The sequence below is a fragment of the Pristis pectinata genome, chromosome 11 (assembly GCF_009764475.1).
Source record: "Pristis pectinata isolate sPriPec2 chromosome 11, sPriPec2.1.pri, whole genome shotgun sequence".
Lineage (NCBI taxonomy): Eukaryota > Metazoa > Chordata > Chondrichthyes > Rhinopristiformes > Pristidae > Pristis > Pristis pectinata.
The window spans coordinates 26,222,854-26,235,324 of NC_067415.1; the positions used below are offsets into that span (position 1 = coordinate 26,222,854).

General features: G+C 40.5%; 1 protein-coding gene across 5 annotated transcripts in view; it reads left to right on the forward strand.

The window, feature by feature from the left end:
* The window catches only part of LOC127576201 (protocadherin Fat 4-like), a 108,927-nt gene extending 99,022 nt beyond the window's left edge, over window positions 1-9,905 (forward strand). For 4 of the 5 annotated variants that reach the window (XM_052026615.1, XM_052026617.1, XM_052026618.1 and 1 more), the window contains exon 15: window positions 5,664-9,905. In XM_052026615.1, the coding sequence (XP_051882575.1) occupies window positions 5,664-7,396 (1,733 nt within the window). In that variant the 3' untranslated portion in view covers window positions 7,397-9,905. The remainder of the gene's footprint in view (window positions 1-5,663) is intronic. The other variant, XM_052026619.1, reaches the window with a different exon arrangement.
* The last annotated feature ends 2,566 nt before the right edge of the window (window positions 9,906-12,471 follow it).

Consider the following 12,471-nt stretch of genomic DNA (forward strand, 5'->3'; position numbering starts at 1 on the left):
ATTTCAGCATCAGAGAGGAGGCTCCCAAGGTATGAGTAGTGGTCCACGATTTCCAGGGTCTTGCAGAGAACATTAATTGTCAGAGTGTTGATATACAGTGGGGCAGGCTGATATAGGACCTTTGTCTTGTGGATGCTGAGTGTATGACCCATCCTCTCGTATGACTAAGTGAATGAGTCACTGATGATTTGGAACACATGCAGGCACAAGCATTATCTAGGTCCTGCTGCTGGACTACTGAGGTTGTGGTGACCTTACAATCCTTAACATTAACCTGGTACACATCTGATGCATTAAAACTCCTCACATCCCGCTCCCAGGTTCACCTGCACTCAGTATCGCACACCATTCAACAATCCTATAACTTAAATGGCTTGCTATTAAATCTCTGTATTTCCTTGCTTAAACAACCATGATCTCTGCAAAAATACAGCTGAGCTCTAACTCACACCATCTCCTGCCAGGTTTTTCTGTTGCTGGCCCTGGTAAATGTCTCAGACCAACAGGCACACAGGACCTCCTACCTGCGATACAACCAGGGCGTAATCTGGAAACTTTTTCCATCTTCTCGGCATCTTCTCTCTTTCCATGGCAGCTGCTGTCCATCCGTCAGTTGTGGGGAGTGTACTTCCAAGCACCGATGCTTTTCACTGCCTGCAGCACAGCATAGTTTTGGTAGCTGCGCTGAATTAAATGTGCTCCTGTGGAAATTGGGCAGATGCAGTTTTACAGATTCTGTCTGGTTCTGAATCATACAAACATCTTGCTGAAAAATTTGTTTTATTTGAAAGGGATCTGAGTTGCAGCACTAAATGCAGCAATGTGTGAGCACACTAAAAATGGGTGAAATCAATTTTCTAGGCATCGCAGTCTGAGTTGCCATTTTGGATCTGTGATTTTGCTTCTAAAGGAGAAGCAATATTCTCCACAATAACTGCAAGGAGTCAACAATAATCTCAAGGAACTGTAATTTATCTGGTGTGAAACATTCTCACTTATTTAGATTTCTATTTACAGAAATCTGAAGTTGTGAAAATAACCGAGATGTAACAAAAAGGAAGCTACATCATTCTTTAAGATATTAACACTTTTAAAAGACTAAAAATAAAAGCAAAAGAATAATTACTGCTGATGAGCTATTTAGATATTAACCTCTTGTTATTAACAGAATTTATCTCTCATGCTTTCCACAAAATATGTAGTTATTTTAAGTCTATCGACCAATACACAACCTTCTTTTCCTATTGAGATGACTGCCAATGACAGAGAAAAAATATTCATCCTCCTGTTCATTGTGACAGTTGAACACCTCAAATAGATTAGAAAGGCAAAGCTAAATGCCCACTCAGTAAAATTATTTTATAATGAGTGCACTGATTAGGACAAGCTGATAACTACGTATAAGCTCTGCTGCATGGGCTGTAAGAGGAGATGGCGCCCAGTTCGTATTTGATTAATTTATTTGACAGCACATGGGCGACTATCAAAGCTTCATTTTACTGTCTACCCTAGTTTTGAGTGACTGTACATCCCTGACTTCCTGGGACAACCCCAGGATGAGGTTATCAGACAATGTCCTATAAATGTCCCTCATTCACAATAATTCACAGATGTTGTTGTAGTTCACAGAGGCCAGATGCCATAGGATGCTGATCTGGAATTAGGACACCACCAGGGTAGCTTCTTCCCTTCTCTTCAATGCACCCTTGCCCCCCCACCGCTGCCCGCAATCACTTCCAACTCTGTATGCCACCAGGAAAATCCCTGCCACTCAGGCTGGAAACCTGTCCATCCATCCCTGAGTCTGGACACCAACAGAACCCTCCCCATCAAGGTGGAACATTGGTGGGATCCCCAAGACCAGATGCTGGCAGGGTACACCTTCCCACCCAAGGTCAAATCAAGCCAGTATATACATCATCCCATAAGACCATAAGATATAGGAGTAGAATTAAGCCATTTGGCCCAATCGGTCTGCTCTGCCATTTAATCATGGCTGTTTTGTTTTCAACCCCATTCTCCTGCCTTCTCCCCGTAACTCTTAGCCCCCTTACAAATCAAGAACCTATCAATCTCTGCCTTAAGTACACCCAATGACTTGGCCTCCACAGCCCTCTGTGGCAACAAGTTCCACAGATTCACCACCCTCTGGCTGAAGAAATTCCTCCTCAGCTCAAAAACTAAGGGACGTCCCTTTATTCTGAGGCTGTGCCCTCGGATCCTCGGCTCCCTTACTAATGGAAATACCCTCTCCATGTCCACTCCACCTGGGTCTTTCAGTATTCGGTAGCTTTCAGTGAGGCCCCCCCCCCATCCTTCTGAACTCCATCGAGCCAGAGCCATCAAACACTCCTCATATATTAAGCCTTTCATTCCCAGGGTTATTCTTGTGAAGCTCCTCTGGACCCTCTCTTCTTTGATGGGGAAGGCTGTCAGACACTGCCCGGCCAGCCCTCCCCATCAAAGTGGAGTAACTGAGAGTGGAGAGAGAGGAAGAGGGGGAAGCAGATAGAAGAGGAAGGAGGGATAGAGCAAGAAAAGTGGAAGAGAATGAAACAGATGGACAGTCAGGAAATGTACGGAGCAGGGGGTAATGCTGTTGTAGCATGCTGGCTCCCAGGCATGGGCTCTGAACTCGACTCCTTTGGTTGAAAGCCAGGGCTGTTTAATTCTTTGTAATCCGCAAGCTGGGTGCAGCAATGCCATCCAATTCTGACTCATTCTCTCTCTTCTCTCTTTTCTTGCCATTCTCCACTGTCCCACTCAGTAACCCTTCCTCTCTACCCCACATTTCTCCTACTTCTGACCTCTCAAAGCTAAAGTGCTTTCCTTATGTACTTCTCAAAAATATGGCATCCATGACTGTTTACAAACATGATAAAAATTGCAATTAACTCATGACTTCTTATAATCACACAATTAGTTGTGATTACTTTTTTTAATCCCTTAATGGCCCAAATTATAATGCTTTAATATTAAAGATGTTGATAATATTATGTTACATTATGTTGTCATGTAATAGGAAATCTGAAATAGAAATTGCTGGAACCAGGTCAGACAGCATCTGTAGAAGGAGAAATGGCTAATGTTTCAGGTCCAGGAAGCTTCGACAGAATGATAAGAGAGAGGAAAAACAAGTTAGTTTTAGGTAACAGAGAAGTGGGGGGAGGGATGGGTAGAACAAGGGAATTTCTCTGATAGGGTGAGACCATAATGTGGCAGTTAAGGAGCAGTTAAGCTTCATTGTCTATAATGTGCTGCTAATGATAAGGCTGTGTGACATGCCCAGCAGGGCTTACTATTACAAAAGACAAGAAAAACTGAGCCAAAATAATGATGCAGGCAGAAATGGCCACTTCTGATACAAAGAGAAAGAAAGAATAAATAACCTAAGTTGGAGAATTTGATATTGAGTCATGCAGGCAGCAAACGTGCCCGGACAGAAGATGACATGTTGTTCCTTAGGCTTGTTTGGGTTTTATTGTAGTAGCGCAGGAGGCCACAGTCAGAAAGGTCGGAGTGGGATGGTGAATTAAAGTGACAGGCAACAGGAAGCTCAGTGTCACTCCTGCGGATTGAGCGCAGGTGTTTTGCAAAGAAATCACCCAATCTGAGTTTGGTTTTCACAGTGTCTGAGAATTGCTGCTCATACCTCCTGGAGTTCCCATGAAACTGCAGGAGATGCAACACTTCCCTTCCCACCATGCAGGCACCCAAGTAGTGCTTCCAGGTGAAGACTGATTCCCTTGCACTTTTCCACTCTGGAGTCCTGCTTTTCGTTTTCACAATGCAATGAAAGGAGAGTGAGAGGAGAATGGTATTAAATAGAGATGTGAAGGAAGCAACAAAGGAGAATGAACAGAAGATAGAAAATGTTGGAACTAGTTGGAAGGTCGGGCAACATTTGTGGAGAGAGAAACAGAAACATCTTTCGGACAAATGACTCTTTGTCTGAACTAGGAAAAGTTAGGAAACAGGCAGATTTTCTGTTGCAGAGAGTGGGGAGAACAAGGGGCATGAATGTGATAGAGTGTGATGCAAATGGTGGTGGTGCAAATAGCAAACTAACCAAAAGGAATTGCAACCATAAGAAGTGCATTTCCTTCTTAGGAAAGCTTCTAGCTGACCTATTGGAAACCAAACCCTGGTATTAGTTTGATTTCTGATTGGGTCAACCAATTCTGAGTGAAGATTATTATAAAGTCCAGGAGTTAAATTAACCCATGCCAATTTTTTTGGCTAAAACAGATGAGTTTTGAACTAAATGGGAATTTCATTTGCCTGCAACTGGTAATTAAAACCAGGGTCTTCCAGCTTACTGCATGGTGCTATGCATTGTTCTGAACAAAGGTAATACATAATATCTGAGAGCTGACTTGGCCAGTATCAACAACGTTGAACTGTTGTGATGAACGTTTTGGTGGCTTCCTCTTATACTAAAGCTTCCTTAGGCTTTCATCGGTCGTGAGCAGTTAGCTGTGCTAGTGCAGCAGACCCATTGAATAGGGAAAATACAAGACCTAGTGTTATGGTAATTATGCTGTCAATTAATTATTATTAATTTGCCTTGTGAGGAAGGGTTCCCGATCCCAAACATTACCTGGTTTCTCTTTCCACAGGTGCTGCTTGACTGGTTGAGTTCCTCCAGCATTTTGTTTTTGTTTCAGATTCCAGCATCTGTAGTTTTATTTGTTTTCCATAAATGCACCTTTCCTGGCTTTGTAGTTAGTGGAGTGCAGAAACTCTGTTTAAACAAGGCCCGGGGATGATATAAAGAATATTTGAATCTTGTTACCTTAGAGGTTGTCAATGCAGTCTCTCCCTTAACGTCTACCCCATCAGGCAATCTTAATTGCCTTTCTGCATGATTTGCACACACTTGTGTTCATTCTTCATCTTAACCTTCAAACAATCAGTTTGGTAACAGTTAATGTTTGATAATCCAGATTGTACTGCACTCCTGCTGGCAGTTTCTGGGCTCCTGTTCTTTTGTTATAAAGCAGTTACATCGGTATTTTCCTCATAACTGCAGATGTTCACAAATGAGAATTGTGCCTGGTGGTGTGTTTTGATTAATACTCATTGGCAAAGTGCTTAGGTCAAAGGCAGATCTGCTAACATGCCGTGTTTTATAATGAATGAATATATACAGATAGAAAAGATTTGTCTAGAAATTAGATTTCACCTCTTTTGGTAAGCATAATGAGTTCTGTTTTTGGTGCTAACCCTCAATCAGACATTTTTAAGATCAGATAAGATATCTTTATTAGTCACATGTACATCAAAAAACACATAGTGAAATGCATCTTTTGCATGGAGTGTTCTGGGGGCAGCCCATAAGTGTCGCCATGCTTCCAGCGCCAACATAGCATGCCCACAACTTCCTAACCCGTACATCTTTGGAATGTGGGAGGAAACCGGAGCACCCAGAGGAAACCCACACAGACACGGGGAGAACATACAAACTCCTTACAGACAGCAGCAGGAATTGAACCCGGGCCGCTGGTGCTGTAATAGCGTTACGCTAACCGCTACACTACCATGCCGGACCTATTTTTGAAATTGTTTAATCATGTAATCAAACTAAACTTCAGAATATTTTTCATATAGTTAGATTTGCAGCTAGGTGTACAATCTATTGATTTCTTTTTCCTTTATTATAGGGTTTAAAGGATGCATCAAAGTATTAAAATACAATAATCAAGTGATGCCATTTACTGGATCAAATGACCTAGTCAAAGTTCAGTCAAGTGATGTCTCAGTACAAGTTGGATGCAGCAAGTCTGATGCCTGTGTAAGCAACCCATGTCCAACTGGAATGAAGTGTATTAATTTATGGTTAGCATACAAATGCCTTCCAGTTTCCTGTTTTCCTGACCCTTGTAAGCATGGTGGGACATGTATCCTTTCCCCAGAAGGCTTACTTCACTGCACTTGCAAGCCAGACTTTACTGGATCTTACTGCGAGTTGCCCCATCAGGAAGGCAATGTTCAGTTTCCACAGTGGAGAATAGCAGTGATTATCCTGGTTACTCTTGGTGTAACCTCTCTGTTGGTTGCATTCTTTAAGTGTCAATATACTACTTTAAAAAACAAGAGAACAAAAATGATACCATCATTTCAAGCAGGTACTGAGAACAAAGCTTTTGATGATGACAACAATGATGTTGAAGACACAAAATGTTGCCCTTCTGACAATAATGAAAAGCAGCCAGATATCCTCAAAGCAGAAAAAAGTTATCACATCATGGATGAAACATACATTGATGCCACAGCCATGGTGCAGAGAAAGAAATACTATGGGCACAGAGACTATGTCCTAGAGAACTATACCACCGATAACATTAGCAGGGTAGATCCTTCTGATACTGATGTCATTCAGCACCAGACACAAATCCAGATCATTAATGATCATTATAAAAATGCAATTCTCTCCAGAAATATGCATGAAAATTTCCAACCTTTTATATCAACATTGAATCAAAGGAACACCCATTCTATTGCACAGATTACTCCAAGCCAACGAAGTGTAACAAAAATTGATCTTGAAAGCCAACACTGCTCTCATACACTTGCATCGAAATGGTTTCCTTCATCACTTTTATTTACAGAGCACAAACATTTAATGAATGAACTTCATTCAACAGGCTATGAAGCAGAGTTTTCCCACCATGTTCACTTTGACGGCAACCAATCAAGTCAAGGAGGCATTGATAACTTGTCTTTTAGTGGAGATGTCCAGCCTGATGCATCAACATTTACATCCAGTATCACAACCAACTGCAGAGGAAAACAGGTGCTGAGGAGATTTCCACTGGGCCTATCTGTAGAAGAGGTAAAAGAACTGAATTCTCCAACAATACAGAAACTTGTCAAGAGCACCACTCAAAGAAATTCACTGCCACAATTTTCACAAAGAACATCAACTCAGAATGGTGCCTCATTCTTTATTCCTTCCTCAGATCCTTCATCTGACAGTGATTCCCATAGTTCTTTCACTTGTTCAGAGTATGACTATGAAAGAGAACTTCTGGCATACAGTCACTTTCCTGTGGGCAAATACACTCAACGAGATTCCGAGAGCAGTATTGTTGAGGATGATAAGATACCAAATGAATGGGATATTAGATTACAAGAACATGTAAAAGGGTATGCATCTGATTCACTTTTAATAGACAGTGAAATTATCACTGATGAGGATTCAGATAACAATACACTACCTACTGCTCATTCTTCTGTCAACAGAATAAACAATTGGGAAACATTTTTAAACTGGGGACCAACTTTTGAAATGTATCTTGACATTTTCGAGGACCTTGCTGAACTTCCAAGTGAACCAGGAATTGAAAGTCAATTTTGTACTGCTGAAGAAAGTGATAATGAAGAAATTCTGTGACATATTTCTCAAAAATCCCTTTAAGAAACAATGTCCAAAAATTTTAGTGTTTTCCTACATAAATATATGCTAAAATATAATGAATGGTGAATAATTTTGTAGGTATTAATCTTTTATGATTTTGTGCAAAGATTTTGAGTCACGAAATAACCCAACGTATTATATAATTTCCAAATTTAAGCAAGTTACTGTCATTATTAACTTTCAGCAGAATAGATGCTTGTTATCTAATCTCTAACCATGCAGCAAAATAGGAAATATTCAGAGAATCTATGGGTTTTACTGCTTGAAGCAACATGTTATTTTGAGACATAACTAAAGGAGCAAATTGCATCAGTTTGAGTTCATTTCATCACAAATGACTAGATGCCAGACTATTAGTAAGAGGACAGGTCATATGTCTATCTAATACCAAGAGTTTGCACTGAATGCTGTTTAAAAAAAAACATTTTCAGACATCTAACAATTCACAGCACAATAATGTTAAAGTTGTAGGCTTCAAAATTACCAATCATGCTGCAACTATTTACCCTCAAGAGCAGTATGGAATGGAAGTCAATTTTGCCTGTTAACTACCACAAAATGGACCCCTTCTGAATTTCCTAACAAGAATTTCCTGTAAACCAGCCATTAAGCTACCCAATAATAACTTGCGAATGAGGTCCTTAATTCTCTCCCACTGCTTTTCCTTCTTACTGCTAATAGCATACAGTGTTGTTCCCAGACTGAAAGACTGGCTTGTTTCTGAGACACCCCACTGGTAAATTGGTTTATTATTGTCACATGTACAGAAGTACTTGTCTTGCATACCGTTCATACAGATCAATACATTACAACAGTGCATTGAGGTAGTACAAGATAAAATAATAACAGAATGCAGAATAAAGTGTTACATTTACAAAGAAAGTGCTGTGCAGGTAGACAATAAGGTGCAAGGTCATAACAATGTAGATTAAGGTCAAGAGTCCATCTTATTGTACTAGGGAACTGTTCAATAGTCTTATAACATTGGGATAGAAGCTGTCCTTGAACCTGGTGGTACGTGCTTTCAGGCTTTTAAATCTTCTGCCTGATTGGGGGGGTGGAGGGGAGAAGATCTGGGGTTGCTGGGGTCTTTGATTATGTTGACTGCCTTACCAATGCAGTGAGGTATAGACAGAGTCCACGGAGGGGAGGCTGGTTTCCATGAAGTGCTGAGCTGTGTCCACAACTCTGCAGTCACAGGCAAAGCAGTTGCCATACCAAGCCATGATGCATCTGGATAGGATGCTTTCTATTGCACATCGATAAAAATTGGTGAAGGTCAAAGGGGTCATGCCAAATTTCTTTAGCCTCCTGAGGAAGTAGAGGCACTGGTGAGCTTTCATGGCCATGGTCTCTCTGTGGTTGGACCAGGACAAGCTATTGGCGATGTTCACTCCTAGGAACATGAAGCTCTCAACCATCTCGACCTCAGCACCGTTGACATAAACAGGAGCATGCGCACTGCCCCCTCTTCCTAAAGTCAATGACAAGCTCTTTTGTTTTGCTGACATTGAGGGAAGGGTTATTGTCATGACACCATGTCACTAGGCTCTCTATCTCCTTCCTGTACTCCAACTCATCATTACTTGAGATACAGCACAGAACGGTAGCATCATCTGCAAACTTGTAAATGGAATTACAGCAGAATCTGGTCATGCAGCTGTGAGTTTATAGAGGATGAGGAAGGGGAATGTAACTTAACCATGGGCAATTGAAAGCAAGCCCGAGACTGGGTAGGCTAAATGCAAAAGAACAGAAATGTACTTCATCCCTTGAAATTCCTGGTTTCACCTTGACAAAGCGTGAATGGTTAATTAGAATGAGAGTCATTATGTGTAGCTATTGCCAGGATTAGTTGAGATAGACGCATGTGTGAAATTGTTGAGTCTGACAATTGGCGAAAGTTTGACTAGTGATTATTGCAGCTGAAAATGTTTACCTCTACTTCCTTGTTATTGTAAGCACTGAGTTGCTTTTGATTATGCACAAGTATTAATAGCATCTAGAAATTCAATTGCATCAAGCTATTCTTTAAGTCATATGCAATGTCCCAAAGTGAAAACTGACAACTGCTTCTGAGTCATATGTAGAAATTCTGGGCATTTCTGGACATGGGTGAGCCTTAGACCCTGATATAATTTCTTCCACGTCAGCTGCACCACCTCCTCACCCTGACTATTCCAACCTTTGCTGGTACCCTGATCATCACCACCTTCTGACCATGTCTTCTGGGTTCTAATGCTCCTCCCATCCCAGACCATCCTTTCCTGTGTGCTGGTCTTTGACTGGATCTGTGCATTAGTCCCACATTACATGGAAAGCAAGCGGGAGGTCCTCCAATGGATATGTAAAGGAAGATCCATAAGGTTCTGAAAGATTTGGCTCTGGGTCAATGTGTACAACCCTGACACATTGGGAGAAACCTATCACAAAGTGCCACTTGTAATTTGAAGACATAAGAGACTGCTGAAGCTGGAAATCTGGAGCGAAAAAACAAACTACTGGAAGAACTCAGCGGATCAAGCAGCATCTGTGGAGGAAAAGGATGATCAACATCTTGGGTTCGAGACCCTGCGTCAGGTGTCATGCAAGGGTCTGATGCATCCTGATGCAGGGTCTTGACCCAAAACATCAACCATCCCTTTGCCTCCACAGATGATGCTTGATCTGCTGAGTTTTTCCAGCAGTTTGATTTTTGCCACGTAATTTTTCAGTCACAATGCCTCAGAACTACCACTGGAGAAATATTCATCCAAGAACTTCCCAAAATCATATGTGCTGCTCACCAGCAAGGTTACCACAGCAAGTCTCAACACAGTGCCTATATAGCTCCAGCAATCTGGGTTCAGTCCTGATCTTCACTGCTAGCTAGGTGGAGTTTGCACGTTCTCACTGTGAGTGCCTGGACTTTCCCCAGGTGCTCCAGTTTCCTCCCAAATCCTGAGAACGTGCAGATTGGTAGATTATTTGGCCAATGTAAATTGCTCCTAGTGTGCAGATTGGTGACAGAATTTGGGGAGAATAAAATGGGCTTGGATATATGTAAAATGGTTGCTTGATGGTCAGCGTGGACCGGTAGACCAAAGGATCTGTGGTGTACCTTTCTGTGACTCTGCAATCAATGGTCTCAGTTGCAGTAATAGTTTGGTGTGCTACAATTGGCTCCAATGCCACTGATTAAGGAAGAGTAAAGTTAACCATTGTCTCTATGCCCGGTTGCTATTGGTGATCTCTGTCAGAAAATGAGTACGTGTGGCTGTTCAGGTAAGATAAGACTTTCCCAATGGGCATATAAAGATCTTCACTTTATTGAAAGAGAGAAAACTGCCCACGGTTCAGCATTCAGAAGAGTCACTTTCTGTATCCTGGAGAAAAGAAAGAAAATTGTTTACCCTTTAGAAAGAACCATGACTCCTTGAAGCTTTTGAAAGTATTCTTCTGTAATTTTCTTTCTGGTCACCTTCGTAATGAGAATCATTAATGAGTGGATCAAGAAATATGAAGCAGAGAGGGTACTTCTTTGTTTTTGTAAACAGCCAGCTACTGAGATTTGCAGAGGTTTCAACAGCTTTTTGTCAGATAGAAGATAAAAAAATTACATATATAGCTAATAAATTGTGTCAAATATTTCTAGTAATATTTCAACCATTTTGTTTGACATTTTAATTTGTGTTGTTTGAGCTTCTGTTATAAATATATCTACTTTCATGAAAATGAATCTTCATGTTAAATTTATCACCTTGAACTGTGTTATTTTAATCAACTACAAGGATAGAGACAAGATCTTTTAAAATAGCCAGTTGAATATTGACATGATTGAACAGTCTAACATATTTTGATTACCAATTTCTGGTATAGTTGTGCTACCAAACATACCATCTGATGACTGCAATAAAACTAGTTGCACACAAAAATGTATTTCATTGTCTGCACTACAATAGATTGGTATCTATGGCCACTAATATGAATGGCTGACCTTCAGCTAAATAGCTGGAACATAATTCTTGTGCATGCTCTAAGCAATGTGAGAGGTTGCAATCAGATCTTAGTAAATGGTAGAAAAAGCTTAAAGAGCTGAGTGGCCTACTTCTACGTTCACGTGTTCTAACAATGTTCCAATATGGTCCAAGTACTTCTTAATTTCAAAGTATATCTAGGTAAAATCCATTACTTTTCATCATAAAAATAATACGCTTTAATTCAAACCTTGTGCCTCATAGTGAAAGTCTAAAACAGTGCAGATATTGGAAATTTGAAATAAAAACATAAAATGCTGGAAATATTCAGCAGGTCAGCCGCATCAGTGGGAAGAGAAACAGAGTTAATGAATCAGATCAAAGATGAGTTCTGACGAAGAGTCCTTGACCTGAAATGACAACTCTGTTTCTCTTCCCACAGATGCCGCCTGACCTGCTAAATATTTCCAGCATTTCCTGTTTTTATTTGTGTCTCATAGGTTATGCTGATGGTACAATGCTTCTTAAAGCTGCCTAACATAATTGTGGGCCTGACATCACCGCAAAGACTGCAGCAGGCCAACAAAAGTTCCACTGCAATCTTCTCATTGCAACAAGGGATGTGTAATGATTGTGGCTTTCTCCTTAGTTCCAAATTCCAGAAGCAAATGAAAGAAAAAAAACTTCTCTTGGCACAGATAACAATTCTGAACTTTACGTCTAAACTTTCTATTAGTCCATAAGAACAGTACCTTTCCTTCAGACACTACACAATTAAACATTAATGTTTAGATGAATTATAGATGAGCATTTGTGAATGTTCCTGACTTGTGACCATTTTGTTCATTTGCAAATTGATCTGTAGGGGTAATTGGAGTAGCCAAGCATTAGTTTTCATTTAGATCTTTTCCAAATATTTTACAGGCCTAAATTAATCATTCTGGACTTCTGTCTTACTGAGATTAAAAAATCAATGTGGCCTTTTCCCTTTTTTTTAATCCAATTAAACTCAGGTTGGTGGATTGAAATTCAGTAATGTTTGGTTCAATCTCCACCGTTGTTTATAGCCACAGTGAAATATGTAGTAATTTATAA